The sequence below is a fragment of the Acipenser ruthenus genome, chromosome 36 (assembly GCF_902713425.1).
Source record: "Acipenser ruthenus chromosome 36, fAciRut3.2 maternal haplotype, whole genome shotgun sequence".
In the NCBI taxonomy this organism is placed as follows: Eukaryota; Metazoa; Chordata; class Actinopteri; order Acipenseriformes; family Acipenseridae; genus Acipenser; species Acipenser ruthenus.
Genome location: NC_081224.1, coordinates 3,677,239 through 3,694,592, shown reverse-complemented (window position 1 = coordinate 3,694,592; position 17,354 = coordinate 3,677,239). Strand labels below are relative to the sequence as shown.

Genomic DNA, 17,354 nt, shown 5'->3' with positions numbered 1-17,354 from the left:
TGGCTCTGGAGTGGAGCTACAGACCAGAGCTGGAATGGCCGCCAATTAAACACACATTATCCCAATCACCAAATGGGGGATTATATCATTAATTGTTTAATTGGCCCAGCTGGCCAATATAAAGCGGGCCATGCTGCAGCACGGGGGAAGGGAGAACAAAGGAGAAACACTGAAGTGCTGGGGGCTGTGTGTTTGCTGTTTCCATGACTGTGAGTTTTGTATGTTTAGTTTAAGATATTTCTGTTTTGTTTAAATCTTTGTTTTGGCCATTGTGCCCTTTATTTTGCCGTGTGGCATTTCTTTTTTTTATTTATGTTTTGGTTTATTAAAAATAAATCCCCATTTGCTAAAATACTCTGCCTCTGAGTCTTGAGAACGCCAGTATCCTCTGCCATCCTGTCACAGTCCCTGAGGCGTATATCATTTTGTGCCACCTCCATGTCCACAATGGCCATCTCCTGCTGAGCAGTAAGGATGCGCCCTCGCCCTCCAGAGGAAGGTCTTCTTTCAGTTCTGCAAGACAAAACTTTGACATCAGCACCAAATATATACAATGAGTAACATTGAGTAATTACTGTAAAGAATAACATTAGAATGGTACACACATACCTATTTTCAGCGCAAAATGTCCGGATAATTGATGGAACCGTTGACCGTTTGGTTGGACCGTGCAACCAGCCTCTGCCATAGTTGAACCCCTGTTTATAACAAGATCAACCACTGTAGCTCTGATTTCATTGGACACTGTAATGCTCCTTTCTTGTTGATGACAACCTTGACCACGATCAGGAACTACTTCTAGCTTTTAACTACTACTACCATTTCCTCAGAGCTTTATGTCGTGATGAACTAATTATCAATTAAGCTGTCTTGCATTCTCACATAGAGAAAGCTATTTGCAATTATGACCCTGTGACGGGGGACTACCCCGTCTTTATGATCATGGTTGGGACTGGCAGGGAGGGGGTTAAAATTCCTCCCTGCCAGAAAAACATGTGAGAATGTGGCTGGAGCCCTAATTGACTAATTAGCAATTATTGATTAATTGGGCTCCAGCCACAGGGGATAAAAGCCAGGGGAGAGGCCCTGGCTAGGAGAGGAAGAGAGTAGTAGAGAGAGTTCTGGAAAGAGAAGGAGTGTTTTGTTTGTGCTGTGTTTTCTGTTCCAGTGAAGGCAACGCCCAGCCTGGAGACTTTATTTTGTAAGTTTTTGTTTTGTGTTTGTATTTTGTGTTTTTGAAACCTTTTTGTTTGGCCCTCGTGCCTATTTATTTTGTATTTTTTGTTAATTAAAAACTTTATTTTTGAACTTAAAACTGTCTCTGAGTCTCAAACCTCGGTCAATCCTGTCACAGACCCCCAATTGTTACCAGGTGATCAAATAGTTAAGAACTCTACCAGATAAGTGTTAGCATTTGACATAAGTCCTAATGGTTGACAGGGCAACTTTATGATTGGAAGAGGTGGTTTACAGTTATGCATGTTGTATGTTAGCATGGAAAAATGTGTCTAAATGGTTGCATTTTACCACTCGGTTTGTCGTTTTGTGTTAAGAGTTGTGCACATTGGGTCGCTGTATTCAAAAATGAGTCAAAGCAATCATAAAAAACTGTAGTATGCCTGCTCCATAACGGTTCAAATGCAACCGATCGTTCCTGTAACAGTTTGGCCGATTCCAAAAGCTATCCTATTTGTCAATAAAGCCAGTATTTTCCTGATCACACCATACGCCTTCCATCCACAACTTTTCCCAGTGGTTCACCACAAAACACACATCTATCTATCTTGTGTGTCTGTGTGACTGGGTGTTGGTGTTTGTGTCTGTGTGTTTGTGTGACTGGGTCTGTGTGACTGTGGGTCTGTGTGTGTGTGGGGGACTGTGTGTCTGTGTGACTGTCTTTGTGTGTATGTATTTGTATGTCTGTGTGACTGTGGGTCTGTGTGTCAGTGTTTGTGTCTGTGAGTTTGTGTGTCTGTGGGACTGTGTATCTGTGTGTCTGTGTGTTGTGTGACTGTGTGTCGATGTGTGTGACTGTGTGTCTGTGTGTTGTGTGACTGTGGGCCTGTGTGACTGTGTGTGTGTGTCTGTGTGACTGTTTGTGTGTCTGTGTGTTGTGTGTTGTGTGACTGTGTGTCAATGTGTATGTGTGTGTCTGTGTGTGCTCTTGTGTGATTATTATTTGTTTTGAATTGTATTTGTTTTTTGTTTAGCTGCATCTCCGCTGTCTTGCCTGTGCCTGTTGTGCTGCTGCTAGCCAGCCCTGCCCACAATGCTTCCCTTTCAAGCAGCCTCATCCCAGTGCATTGGCTTGGGTGCAGCCTCACCAAAATAATGGGTTTGACTGAAACTGAAGAAGGAATCTATGAAAAAAAAACCTGGGAGTTTATGTTGACTCAGAAATGTCTTCATCTCTAGACAATGTGGGGAAGCTATAAAAAAGGCCAACAAGATGCTCGGATATACTGTGAGAAGTGTTGAATTTAAATCAAGGGAAGTAATGTTAAAACTTTAAAATGCATTAGTAAGACCTCACCTAGAATATTGTGTTCAGTTCTGGTCACCTCGTTACAAAAAGGATATTGCTGCTCTAGAAAGAGAGCAAAGAAGAGCGACCAGAATTATCCCGGGTTTAAAAGGCATGTCGTATGCAGACAGGCTATAAGAATTGAATCTATTCAGTCTTGAACAAAGAAGACTACGCGGTGATCTGATTCAAACATTGAAAATCCTAAAAGGTCATAGACAATGTCGACCCAGGGGACTTTTTTGACCTGAAAAAAAAAACAAGGACCAGGGGTCACAAATGGAGATTAGATAAAGGGGCATTCAGAACAGAAAATAGGAGGCACTTTTTTACACAGAGAATTGTGAGGGTCTGGAACCAACTCCCCAATAATGTTGTTGAAGCTGACACCCTGGGATCCTAAAAGAAGCTGCTTGATGTGATTCTGGGATCAATAAGCTAATAATAACCAAACAAGCAAGATGGGCTGAATGGTATCCTCTGGTTTGTAAACTTTCTTATGTTCTTATGTTCTAAGCATTGATGCATGGCCATTAAAGATTGTACGGATATGTGGAGATTCAAAATGAAACACATTTGCAGGAAGCAATGACCCCCCCACCCCCACCCTCACCCTCCCAACTATGCACGATGCCAGATATTCAAGTCACCCTTTTCAAAGTTTACCACTGTATTTCTGCAGTTTTACCTCATGCTTTTCCATGGGCTATATTTGCTTTATCATAGTTAACCCTGGCTTGTCAAGTTTTTTTTATTATTTATGCTTTACCATTTTTTTAGGATGCTACAAACATATCTTGACATTCTTGTAAGCCCTGTTGCTTGCTGACTGTTAATAACTGAACTACGTGGAACTGAACTTCAATACAGTAAACAGGTAATTGCAAATCAACTTATTCATGGCAAGAAAAATGATGCGTTACTAAGACTTCTTATTGGAACGCCAGTCTGATTCCTCTTCAGGGCTGCAATATGTTTTGCTGCCATGGATAACTGGCAGCAAAACATGGATTATAAACTTTTGAATGTGGCCTGATTTTATCAAATGCTTGCATGTTGGCCAATTAACGCAGTGTACAAACTCCCTCAGTGATTCATTGCATTGATCAGGCATCGGGCCAAACAAAAGTTGCACGACAGGTGAGCAAACCTTTGGATCCATGTTTTAAGAAAGTGGATTTTAGTTGACATGCCTTTAGCACACAGTGCCACTCAGTGGTTGTCACTTGTAAACGCGTTGAGGATCTTCAAAGGCTGATCAAACACTGTGGTCTATTTTACTGGAGGACTTAAACCTCCATTTAAGTCTGTTTTTATGAATAAAATCAAGTCTGATACTGGACTATCAATGGTTTTCTTTATAAAAGTTTCCCACAGTAAAAGTGTAGCAAAGTGTAATCAAGCACTTTTACTGTGGGAGACTTTTATAAGAGCAGGGCCTGCAATGTACAACTTCAATGGCCAAGAAGAAATGGTTAAACAAACCTATGGGCTGCAGCATGTCAGGAAGCTCCTGCTGTTATCTCCTCTTGTCAGCAGCCCACTGGCTGCCTGTTGCTGGTTCAAGCTCCTCTGGGTCGAGGCTGTGCTTCCCTGACCGATGCAGTGCTGGCATGGGGAGGAGCGCAGGGTTTATGGCACCTACACACAGGGACAAAGTCCAGGTAGCTCCGTCTCTCCCAGCTCTCCCCTGTCTGCTCTGCTGTGAGACCGCAGGGACACGCGTGTCGTTTGGAGATGAGCCTCTTTTCACCGGACCCAAGCGCACAAGCTGCACTTTCTTCTGTCGACTATGCTCAGGATTTACTGGGGAGCGATGTGTCCGGCGCTTGTGAGTACCGCACTGCGCTCCTACATTACAATGTACATTTCAATGTTACATTACAAGGCATTTTATCTATCTGTGTACCACAAATGTATACAGGGCAGCAAAACAGGGCAGTAAATAGGGCAGCAGTGTGGAGTAGTGGTTAGGGCTCTGGACTCTTGACCAGAGGGTCGTGGGTTCAATCCCCAGTGAGGGACTGCTGTTGTACCCTTGAGCAAGGTACTTTACCTAGATTGCTCCAGTAAAAACCCAACTATATAAATGAGTAATTGTATGTAAAAATAAAGTCATATCTGTATAATGTGAAATAATGTATAATGTGATATCTTGTAACAATTGTAAGTCGCCCTGGATAAGGGCGTCTGCTAAGAAATAAATAAAAAAAAATACAACCGATTTTAAACCCCCTCTTTATAAAGGTTTACCACTGTATTTTTGCAGTTTTCCCCCCATGGTTAAGCTATGCATTTACTATAGTTTACCATAGTTTGTCATGTGTTTTTTTTTATATTCTTTACCATACCTCTCTGGGCTTTACAATGCCTACGTACAGTATGCTTTACAATGGTTTCACTGTGCTTTATTATACTTTGATTTCCTTTTACTATGGATAACTTGTATATGGGCCCTTACCTTAAATATATATATATATATATATATATATATATATATAGATAATGTAGGCCTCTGTTTAGATCAGCTTTTTTTTTTTTTACGGAAGATCATTAGCGTCACAACAGAAAAAAAAAAATGTTGCAATCATTATTGAGTTGTTTCGCAATCATTATTATGGTATTAGGAGATAGTCAGCGATAAAGATGTCCTAGTGTAGCAGAAGTGAAGTGCAGCTGGACAGTGAGAAGCTGTGAAGTATCTCTATTACAGGTCTCTCAATGTGAAGTATCTCTATTACAGGTCTCTCAATGTGAAGTATCTCTATTACAGGTCTCTCAATGTGAAGTATCTCTATTACAGGTCTCTCAATGTGAAGTATCTCTATTACAGGTCTCTCAATGTGAAGTATCTCTATTACAGGTCTCTCAATGTGAAGTATCTCTATTACAGGTCTCTCAATGTGAAGTATCTCTATTACAGGTCTCTCAATGTGAAGTATCTCTATTACAGGTCTCTCAATGTGAAGTATCTCTATTACAGGTCTCTCAATGTGAAGTATCTCTATTACAGGTCTCTCAATGTGAAGTATCTCTATTACAGGTCTCTCAATGTGGAGTATCTCTATTACAGGTCTCTCAATGTGAAGTATCTCTATTACAGGTCTCTCAATGTGGAGTATCTCTATTACAGGTCTCTCAATGTGAAGTATCTCTATTACAGGTCTCTCAATGTGAAGTATCTCTATTACAGGTTTCTCAATGTGAAGTATCTCTATTACAGGTCTCTCAATGTGAAGTATCTCTATTGCAGGTCTCTCAATGTGAAGTATCTCTATTACAGGTTTCTCAATGTGAAGTATCTCTATTACAGGTCTCTCAATGTGAAGTATCTCTATTACAGGTCTCTCAATGTGAAGTATCTCTATTACAGGTCTCTCAATGTGAAGTATCTCTATTGCAGGTCTCTCAATGTGAAGTATCTCTATTACAGGTTTCTCAATGTGAAGTATCTCTATTACAGGTCTCTCAATGTGAAGTATCTCTATTACAGGTCTCTCAATGTGAAGTATCTCTATTACAGGTCTCTCAATGTGAAGTATCTCTATTACAGGTCTCTCAATGTGAAGTATCTCTATTACAGGTCTCTCAATGTGAAGTATCTCTATTACAGGTCTCTCAATGTGAAGTATCTCTATTACAGGTCTCTCAATGTGAAGTATCTCTATTACAGGTCTCTCAATGTGGAGTATCTCTATTGCAGGTCTCTCAATGTGAAGTATCTCTATTACAGGTCTCTCAATGTGAAGTATCTCTATTACAGGTCTCTCAATGTGAAACACGTGTTTGTAATGGTGTTGGAATACCTGCTTTTGTTGAAAAAACGACAAAAAAAAAAACAAACACTTTTCTCTAATGTATATTACAGTTTTTAAAAACCGTTCACTAATAGATAATGTTGCTACTGTAGTAATTGAATACACATTTTCATTCAGCCCATTTCATGATACACAGACGAATAAAAAAGAATAATCCGGTGTGGAAGTCTGTCCTTTATAAAGATCAACATCATCATGAGGATTTACAACAAAATCTGGAATGGAAAAAAATGAAAATACTTTCTTAAACTGGAGCACACAGAGACACACCGCTTCTGTGTTCTGCCTATAAAACTTGATTGTAAGTGTAGTGAAAATTGTAGAAACTGTTTATCCACTCAAAACTGACACAATTTCTGTTACACATGCAAACAATGTGAAATATTATAGGAGGCTGTGTGGTTCAGTGGTTAAAGAAAAGGGCTTGTAACCAGGAGGTCCCCAGTTCAAATCCCACCTTAGCCACTGACTCATTGTGTGACCCTGAGCAAGTCACTTAACCTCCTTATGCTCTGTCTTTGGGGTGAGACGTAGTTGTTAGTGACTCTGCAGCTGATGCATAGTTCACACACCCTCATCTCTGTAAGTTGTCTTGGATAAAGGTGTCTGCTAAATAATAATTATTATTATTTATTTGTTAGCAGACGCCCTTATCCAGGGCAACTTACAATTGTTACAAGATATCACATTATACATTATTTCACATTATACAGATATCACATTATTTTTACATACAATTACCCATTTATACAGTTGGGTTTTTACTGGAGCAATCTAGGTAAAGTACCTTGCTCAAGGGTACAGCAGCAGTGTCCCCCACCTGGGATTGAACCCACAACCCTCCTGTCAAGAGTCCAGAGCCCTAACCAGACTCCACAATATTGATTACACATGCAATAATGTGAAATATTGATTACACATGCAACAATGTGAAATATTGATTACACATGCAACAATGTGAAATATTGATTACACATGCAAACAGTGTGAAATATTGATTACACATGCAACAATGTGAAATATTGATTACACATGCAACAATGTGAAATATTGATTACACATGCAAACAGTGTGAAATATTGATTACACATGCAACAATGTGAAATATTGATTACACATGCAATAATGTGAAATATTGATTACACATGCAATAATGTGAAATATTGATTACACATGCAAACAGTGTGAAATATTGATTACACATGCAACAATGTGAAATATTGATTACACATGCAATAATGTGAAATATTGATTACACATGCAAACAGTGTGAAATATTGATTACACATGCAACAATGTGAAATATTGATTACACATGCAATAATGTGAAATATTGATTACACATGCAACAATGTGAAATATTCATTACACATGCAACAATGTGAAATATTCATTACACATGCAACAATGTGAAATATTGGGCATTGAATTAATTGGGGGCCCTCCCTTGTAAGAGTGAGCGCCATGCTTCCAAGCCTGTTTCCTTCATAGTGTGTGTAATGGGACCTCTACAAAGTGCATGTTTATTTAAAAAAAATTCAGAGCTGTTTATTTGTGCCTGCAGTCTGTAGTTTTAACTTATTAAGTTTCGTTTGGGACACAGTTTTAATTCCTGGTGTTACTTTGTGTTTAATAAGAGACAGACCTCAGCTTGTTACCCATACACTGGGGCTAACCAAGCTTGTATTGAAACCTGGAATGGGTGAAAGTGCTATACAATAGGAGTCTTATTACCATCCCTGGTGTTACATGAATCTGCTATATATATATATATATATATATATATATATATATATATATATATATATAATGCTGTCTCTCTGATTCCCTCTCAGCCCTGCAGGTGAAGACAGAGGACAGCTGGGAAGACTCATTCAGAGAGACCTGCCCCATCTGTGGGGACAAAGTGTCTGGATACCACTATGGACTGCTGACCTGTGAGAGTTGCAAGGTGAGAGTAGGGGAGGCTTTTTATTGCTCCAGAGCACAATAATAATAGCTGACACACGCCCAAGCAGCATAGGGCACAGCAATCACAAGGGCTGTGTTGAGCTGTGTGTTCCAGGATTTACCATGGCAGGAGAAACCGTGAGAAACAGAATCTTCCTTACAATCTGCATAAAGCTTTGTAAATCATAAGAATGGGTGGTACAGTATATCACAGGGGAGCAGGATACAGAACAAAATACAGCACAGGGGAGAGGGTACAGCACAGGGGAGCAGGGTACAGCACAGGGGAGCAGGGTATATCACAGGGAGAAGGATACAGAACAAAATACAGCACAGGGGAGAGGGCACAGCACAGGGGAGAGGGTACAGCACAGGGGAGCAGGGTACAGCACAGGGGAGCAGGGTATATCACAGGGGAGCAGGATACAGAACAAAATACAGCACAGGGGAGCAGGGTACAGCACAGGGGAGCAGGGAACAGCATAGGGGAGCGGGGTACAGCACAGGGGAGCAGGGTACAGCACAGGGGAGCAGGGTACAGCACAGGGGAGCAGGGAACAGCACAGGGGAGCAGGGTATAGCACAGGGGAGCAGGGTACAGCACAGGGGAGCAGGGTACAGCACAGGGGAGCAGGGTACAGCACAGGGGAGCAGGGTATAGCACAGGGGAGCAGGATACAGAACAAAATACAGCACAGGGGAGAGGGTACAGCACAGGGGAGCAGGGTACAGCACAGGGGAGCAGGGTACAGCACAGGGGAGCAGGGTATAGCACAGGGGAGCAGGGTATAGCATAGGGGAGCAGGGTGCAGCACAGGGGAGCAGGGAACAGCACAGGGGAGCAGGGTACAGCACAGGGGAGCAGGGTACAGCACAGCTAAGAGAGGAGCCAATGTCAAGGGGGAGGACAATTAAGGGAGGGGGAGGGGTAATTAATATGTTTAGGGTAGCTGTAGCAATGTGCCCCACCCCTGTGTGCATTTGTGTGTTACATGTTGTATGTTACGTGTGTTAATGTTGGTGTATATATATGGTTGCACGGGATATAAATGGGTGTGTGCAGCACGAGTTATTTAAAATGTATAATTGTATTTAGGCACGGGAATTGCACTTCACTTCACATGCATTTAAAGTATTTAATATGTGAGCACGAGGTTGCACATAACACTGTGTAACAAATTTGTTTTTTTTTTTGGTTCCTGGGTAATAAGTGTTATTTCCTAATTGCTTATGCCTCAAAAGTATAGAAAATGGCTATTATTCCCCACAAACTTTGCTTTTGTGACCAGGACAGTGATATTTTGAAATTTACCTATTTCCAATGAGAAAACTGGCGAATTTGTGTCTTTTCGTTCACATAAAGTCAGAAAAAAACAACATATGAATCCAAATTAACATGTATTTATACTAAAGTAATACAAAAATGACTACAAAAGATTTAGAGGTGAGTAGTTTTTCGAGATTTACGATTATACTGTAAATCACTTTCACGAATCAGCCCCCAAATGTAGTCTCCCATCATGTTCTCGTTATACTGTCCTTGGTAGCGGCGTTCAAAGTCCAGTATATCCTGGTGGAAGCGCTCGCCTTGCTCCTCCGAGTACGCTCCCATGTTCTCCTTGAATTTATCAAGATGAGCATCAAGGATATGGACTTTGAGGGACATCCTACAGCCCATTGTGCCGTAGTTCTTCACCAGAGTCTCAACCAGCTCCACATAGTTTACGGCCTTGTGAGTGGAGAACGGGTGTGGAGAGGAGAAAGGAAAATAGACGAAAATAATAATAAGTATGTGTACTCACCGTGTTTGTTTGTCTATTTATTTTGGCGTAAGTGCCGTGTCCTGTCTTCTGTTTTGTTTAAACCTTTTATTTTGTTCAATTAAAACACTGAGCGCTGCCGTGACTCAGTTTCAACACACTCCACTACTGTCTCTGTGTATTCCTTTCAGGTCTGAAGTCATCCACTGCAGCCTGCTTGTCACAGTAGCAAAAAGAAATCTAGGATTATTTTTATTTTTATTTGTTTAAAGTAAATTAGAATAATATGATGATCCAGAATGGGTGGTACAGTATATCACAGGGGAGCAGGATACACAACAAAATACAGCACAGGGGAGAGGGTACAGCACAGGGGAGCAGGGTACAGCACATTGGGGAGCAAGGTACAGCACAGGGGAGTAATGTACAGCACAGTAGGGGGCAGGGGGAGCAGGGGGAGCAGGGTGCAAATTGGCTGCAAATGGACAGACTGAGCTCAAGGATCTATCTAAAAAGACGATTGCGAAGAGGCTATAAACAGGGTTTAAAATGAATCTGTGTCAAAGCATAGTCTGTTGAAAATGAAAGTAAAGATCCACCAGGTAAAATAATCCCTGATTTAACTGATTTCATAGAAAAAAGATGTACAAATTGTATTGCTGTTCATTTTAAAAATGTACTTGTGGTATAAAAAGAATGACTGATCGTTCATGGTATAGTGTTTTTATTCCTGTTTGGAGGATGTCCGTGCATAAACCACTCGCCCCTGTCAGGCTTCTGATTTACTGGGACATCCTCCAGCGGTGAATAAAAACTATATACTACAAACCGTCATTCAAATCCTCTGTATGTGTTGAAGTGTATTTCATTGCATTGCATTGTGCTTCTCTGTGTGTCACCCCCAGGGCTTCTTCAAACGCACCGTGCAGAATGACAAGCGCTACACCTGCCTGGAGAAGCAGAGCTGCCCCATCGACAAGACCCAGAGGACGCGCTGCCCCTCCTGCAGGTTCCACAAGTGCCTCAGTGTGGGCATGAGGCTCGAAGGTGGTGCACTCCCATTCACTGCCAAGCCAATAAAATCCAATTCATATCACAGCAAACCAGTAGAATCCAATTCATATCACAGCCAAGCCAATAGAATCCAATTCATATCACAGCCAAGCCAATAGAATCCAATTCATATCACAGCCAAGCCAATAGAATTCAATCCCATTCTATTACAATCTAACTCAATTCTATTCCATATAATTTCTTTCCAATTCCAGTTTTATTCAATCCAATTCAATCCCAGTCCAACTCATCCCTGTTTCTCTCCTTCCTCAGCCGTCAGAGCTGACAGAACGAGAGGCGGCCGAAACAAACTGGGCCCCCTGTACCGACGGGACCGGCAGCTCAAACAGCAGCGGAGAGGCTTGGACAGCAGCCCTGCCGGCATCAGCGTCTACGGGATCAAACTGGAATACAGCTTCCAACCACAAGGGGGCACCCCACCCACACCCTCGCCGTCCCCCTGCAGCTACGAGGACTCACAGAGCACAGGCCTGGGCTTCTCCTCCCCCCTGGAATCACCCCTGCCAGGCTGCCTCCCGGAGCTGTGCGATCCCTACTGCCAGGAGGTGAAGTCTGAGTGGCTGTGCAGCTCCCAGGTCAGACCCCCCCTGCCCTCCCCCAGCCTCCTCTCTGAGATGATGCACTGTGAGCTGGAGGAGGCCGCTCTGCGCGCACGAGTCCTGGGGCACCTGCAGAGGGAGCTGGCGAGCAGGGGCAAGCACGACCGGCTCAACACCTTGGGGATCATGTGCAGGGTGGCAGATCAGACCCTCTTCGCTCTGGTGGAGTGGGTCAGGGGCTGCGTCTTCTTCAAGCAGCTCACGGTAACTTATCCAACGCTCAACAGCGCCATCATTTAGAAAGAATAGAATAGCGTATAGCGTGCTGCGTGAGGCAAGCTGACATCCGCTGCACCAAAAGTCTGTCCTTGAGTGGGTGAAAATCAGCTTGTTTCTTTCACAGCACCCTATAGTGTCACTTTTAAAATAGATGAGGATAGTTAAGCAGTACAGCTAATTGTAATGTCCATCTGATACAAACTATCTGATACAACAAAGAGATTTCAGAAGGCTGCATCACATCAATATCAGGGTCTGCTATATATTATAAAGACATTTCAGAGGGCTGGATCACATCAATATCAGGGTCTGCTATATATTATAAAGACATTTCAGAGGGCTGGATCGCATCACTATCAGGGTCTGCTATATATTATAAAGACATTTCAGAGGGCTGGATTGCATCAATATCAGGGTCTGCTTTATATTATAAAGACATTTCAAATGGCTGTATCGCATGAATATCTCACCCACACAAGAACATGAAAGTAATCCATTGATTCACCTTTTAGAACACTGACATGAGTACTAACCACTGCTATAAAATAAGCTCAGTAAAACTGCAGTACTGGCAGCCTGATCAAATATTGTAAGAAACTGTGTGCTAGTTTGAGAGCTCTGACCATTCATTTAAACACAGGCTGGCGCAGTTGGCTATCGTCCTTAGGGGATCCCTATAGTTAAAGCCATGCCGTTTCGACTGTAATTCTCTCTCAGTGTATTGAACACTGAAGACATTGAGAGAGGCTTCTAGTTGAAACATTTCTCAGAGTTTTACCTTGTTCTGGCTGAAATTCCGGCGTTGATTGTTCTGCAGGTTGAAGATCAGATGAAGCTCATGCAGAACTGCTGGGGAGAGCTGCTAGTCATGGACCATCTCTACAGACAGGTGGCGCTAGGGAGGGAGGGCAGTGTACACCTGGTCACTGGACAGCAGGTACGGAACCGAAGAATCGACCCCCGCCCAGCCTCGCCCATAGCATGAAAACACAAAGCAAGTTGCAACTGATGCACTGAATCCCCAAAACGGGATCCTCAGAGCTTTACAAAATCACCTAAAAGCATATAAAGAACAAAAAGCTAAGATTATAGGGGGCTCCCCGAGTGGCTCACCTGGTAAAAGCACATCCGTGTGGTGTGCAGGGTGAGTCATACAACGCAGGGTCGCGTCCCAGCTGTGAGAGTCACTGGTCTTCATTGGGGACTCCGGGGAGCGTTGCATTGGCTCTGGCGCTCCTGTAGATCAGGGAGGCAAAGCCGGCAAGGACTGTTTCTCCTCAGCGAACCCTGCTGGCCAGGTGGCCAGTGAGCTCAATGCAGACCTGCAGGCCTACCCTTTGTCTCCCTGATGTCAGTAGCTCACTGACATCTGCTCTTGAGCTCCTGGGTGAAAAAGGAAGCTGGCTTGGTCGTGGGATCGGAGGACGTCCACTGAACCTTCGGGTCTCCTGAGCCCTGTGAGGAATTGATGCAGTGAGGGGAAAAGCGATTGGGCACTCCAATTTGGGAGAAAATAAAAAAAAAAACATTATTATTTACTGTTGACCCGTCCCTTATAAAAGTTACATTAGTCTACCATGGTTTGCTATGCTTTTTTTGCTTCACCATGCTTTGTTACACTTTGCTGTGCCTTTACTGTGGAAGACTTTTATAAAGGGTAACCCTCCCGTCTCTCCTCTCCTCCAGATTGAAGTTTCCACCATCGTCTCTCAGGCTGGGGACGCCTTGACCAGTTTGCTGTCTCGCTCTCAGGAGTTGGTGTCCAAGCTCAGGACACTCCAGCTGGACAGACAGGAGTTTGTGTGTCTCAAGTACCTGGTGCTCTTTAACCCTGGTAAGACATGGAGTGTCTCTGCCTTACATAAGCACCTATTGTCTTCTATAGGGGCATGCTTATACTCATACTCCTAGCCTTTAAGAAGTATTTGTCAGTAGGTATTAAATAAATCCACTCATTAATGTGTTGTTTTCAAAACAAGAAAAGCTGTCCTTCCCTCACCTTTGCAATTGAGTACCAATCAATGGCAATTTCCGGATTGAGTGTATTAAAAGCCGATAGGAAGATTATTTTCTTCTCATCTGAGGTGCTGACATTTTTACTGCCGTACGGCTCAGGTTACTCCTCGGTTTGCCAGTACAGCAGTACAAATATTAAATTGTATTCAATTGTAAAGGTGAGGGGAGGACAGCTTTTCTTGTTTTTAAATCAACACATTAATGAATGGATTTCTTGAATACCTGCCAATAAATTCTCAATAAAGGCAAATCTGAATACAAGTATCAGCACAGTCTGAGTCTTCTAGCAATATAATGTTTTTAATGTTTGTGATGATTTGCTGCTTCAACCTGCCCTGGACTGGAGGGAGCACCCTTTCTCTTAGGGGGTGAGGGAGCGGTTCAGTCTCCATGCCTCAATCCTGCCCTTTCTTTTAGAGGGTGAGGGAGGGAGCAGTTTAGTCTCCATGCCTCAAATACCCTGGACTGAAGGGAGCACCCTTTCTCTTAGGGGGTGAGGGAGCGGTTCAGTCTCCATGCCTCAATCCTGCCCTTTCTTTTAGAGGGTGAGGGAGGGAGTAGTTTAGTCTCCATGCCTCAAATACCCTGGACTGAAGGGAGCACCCTTTCTCTTAGGGGGTGAGGGAGCGGTTCAGTCTCCATGCCTCAATCCTGCCCTTTCTTTTAGAGGGTGAGGGAGGGAGCAGTTTAGTCTCCATGCCTCAAATACCCTGGACTGAAGGGAGCACCCTTTCTCTTAGGGGGTGAGGGAGTGAGTGAGCAGTTCAGTCTCCTTGCCTCAAGCCTGCCCTGGACTGGAAGGAGCACCCTTTCTCTTAGGGGGTCAGGGAGTGAGAGAGCAGTTCAGTCTCCATGCCTCAAACCTGCCCTGGACTAGAGGGAGCACCCTTTCTCTTAGAGGATGAGGAAGGGAGCAGTTCAGTCTCCATGCCTCATGCCTGCCCTGGACTGGAGGGAGCACCCTTTCTCAAATTTTGTTGTAATTTAATATTTAAGCCCTGTGTGATATAAAATTTGTTGTGACAACCCACAATCCTTTTGCCACATTTCCATCTGCACCATGAAACCAGTCATCTTGTTCCCAGTATCAAACTGGGGCTGCATCCGCTTTCATCAGCAGATCTCAATCTACAATCCGATCTGCAACCGGACACAAAAGTCAACAATCACCATGTATCACATTTTTGTACCATTCATTATTATCTATCATTATTTGAAAATGAATTAATCAACCTCCAATATTTCCCTTATATTTACAACCTAGATCATTATTTTTCTGCAGTCAGATTGAGCTCTCTCTAGCGTCCTTCTCCATAGTGTGGAGAGATGGAGTTCTGCCAGCCTGCAATCCTAGCTGGGGCTGACAGTCAGCAGGGATGGAATACGACTCTGTAAAGTTTCTGCTGGAGTAACGTTGTGGTGAAGAATATTTCACTGAATAAGGATTCCAGACATGTGGTTTTCCGAAGAGGCCTTGGTTTATTTATCAACATGTTGCTTTACCCTGTCCTCACAATCTGTTACACAATCCACTGACAGTCTGATAAAAGCACAGCACAGTAAGAGTTCACGTCCGGTATTCAGTGCCAGCTCTGAATTCCATTCACATTACATTTGCTTTTGCTAAGTTTGATATCGCTGCACACTGTTAACTGCCATGCGCTTCACTTACTGAGAGTCCAACTCCATTCCCTATGATCACACTCCCACAATGCATCTCCTCCGCTGGGTGGGGTTAGACATCAGTCTCCAAAATGCCCAAACCTTAAAGGTACAGAGTACACATACAAGGGGTCATTACAACTCCCATTGCACAGCAGTTTGATCCATTCCTGGTTTTACTAGGAGTTTAATAAGACACACCTGAGCTTGTTACGTAAACACTGGGGCTAATCAAACCCATAGTAAAACCTGGAATGGTGAAACTGCTTTGCAATAGGAGTCTTATTTCCATCCCTGGACAGAGTCCCAATTGAAATGGAAATGAAAAAGTCTGATTTCAATCCCAGTGTGAACGTGTCTTTTGATTGCAGTGTTGGGGTTTCCCTCTCTCTCTCTCTCTCCGGTGCAGACGTGAAGGGCCTGGCTGGCTACTCAGCGGTCGAGAGGGTGCAGGAGCAGGTGAACCGGTCCCTCATGAGCTACACAGCACAGGAGCACCCCCAGCACCCCGACAAGTTCGGCCAGCTGCTGCTCAAACTGCCTGAGATCCGGAGCATCGGGCTGCAGGCAGAGGAGTACCTGTACACGAGGCACCTCCAGGGGGACCTGCCCTGCAACAACCTGCTCACTGAGATGCTGCACGCCAAGCAGCCCTGACCCTCCGCTCCGCACTCACAAACACACACATATCCATCACAATGCAGCCCTGATCCTCCGCACACACACACACACACACCCAGCACAATGCAGCCCTGACCCTCCGCACTCACACACACACACACACACACACCCATCACAATGCAGCCCTGACCCTCCGCACTCACACACACACACACACACCCAGCACAATGCAGCCCTGACCCCCCGCACACATACACACACATCCATCACAATGCACCTGTAGAAACTCCTCTTTTCCCTCTGGACACTTATCACTCTTCCTAAAATGCACTTTACTTGCTCTTATTTGCTCCCTATTTTACTGCATTTAATCCTGTACTTTAGAGTACTGTAATCTGTCAAATGTCATTTAATCTGTAGTATTTTGTATTTAATTATATCCTGATGTAACTATAACTGACACTGTTATCTGCTCCATTATTGAATTATATTTTGTCATATACTTGTACTTGCTAGAACCGAAGTGATTGTATTTTATCTTGCTCTTAATTGTATTAATACTTGTACTGTGATTCTTGAAATGTATTTTTGTTTACGACTGTAAGTCGTCCTGGATAAGGGCGTCTGCTAAGAAATAAATAATAATAATAATAAAATGCAGCCCTGACCCTCCACACACACACACACACACATCCATCACAATGCAGCCCTGACCCTCCGCACTCACACACACACATCCATCACAATGCAGCCCTGACCCTCCGCACTCACACACACACACACACACAGCACAATGCAGCCCTGACCCTCCGCACTCACACACACACACCCATCACAATGCAGCCCTGACCCTCCACACACACACACACACACATCCATCACAATGCAGCCCTGACCCTCCGCACTCACACAAACACATCCATCACAATGCAGCCCTGACCCTCCGCACTCACACACACACATCCATCACAATGCAGCCCTGACCCTCCGCACTCACACACACACACACACAGCACAATGCAGCCCTGACCCTCCGCACACACACACACACACACACATCCATCACAATGCAGCCCTGACCCTCCGCACTCACACACACACATCCATCACA

The 17,354-nt window shown here is 43.6% G+C and overlaps 1 protein-coding gene across 1 annotated transcript; it reads left to right on the top strand.

Moving 5' to 3' along the window:
• Positions 1–4,056: 4,056 nt before the first annotated feature.
• LOC117401961 (nuclear receptor subfamily 5 group A member 2-like) lies at positions 4,057–16,899 on the top strand. The gene is made up of 7 exons (XM_059008310.1): positions 4,057–4,355; positions 8,178–8,293; positions 10,958–11,099; positions 11,379–11,929; positions 12,762–12,881; positions 13,631–13,778; positions 16,032–16,899. Exons 1-7 carry the CDS (start codon positions 4,262–4,264, stop codon positions 16,277–16,279), a joined length of 1,419 nt encoding a protein of 472 aa, XP_058864293.1. The 5' UTR covers positions 4,057–4,261; the 3' UTR covers positions 16,280–16,899.
• The last annotated feature ends 455 nt before the right edge of the window (positions 16,900–17,354 follow it).

Excerpts from the sequence above, each read along its gene's own strand:
- LOC117401961 (XM_059008310.1), top strand. The coding sequence starts at position 4,262 with ATGAGCCTCTTTTCACCGGACCCAAGCGCACAAGCTGCACTTTCTTCT. Across the intron at positions 4,356-8,177 it reads GAGCGATGTGTCCGGCGCTT|CCCTGCAGGTGAAGACAGAG; the intron begins GTGAGTACCGCA and ends ATTCCCTCTCAG. Across the intron at positions 13,779-16,031 it reads CCTGGTGCTCTTTAACCCTG|ACGTGAAGGGCCTGGCTGGC; the intron begins GTAAGACATGGA and ends TCTCCGGTGCAG.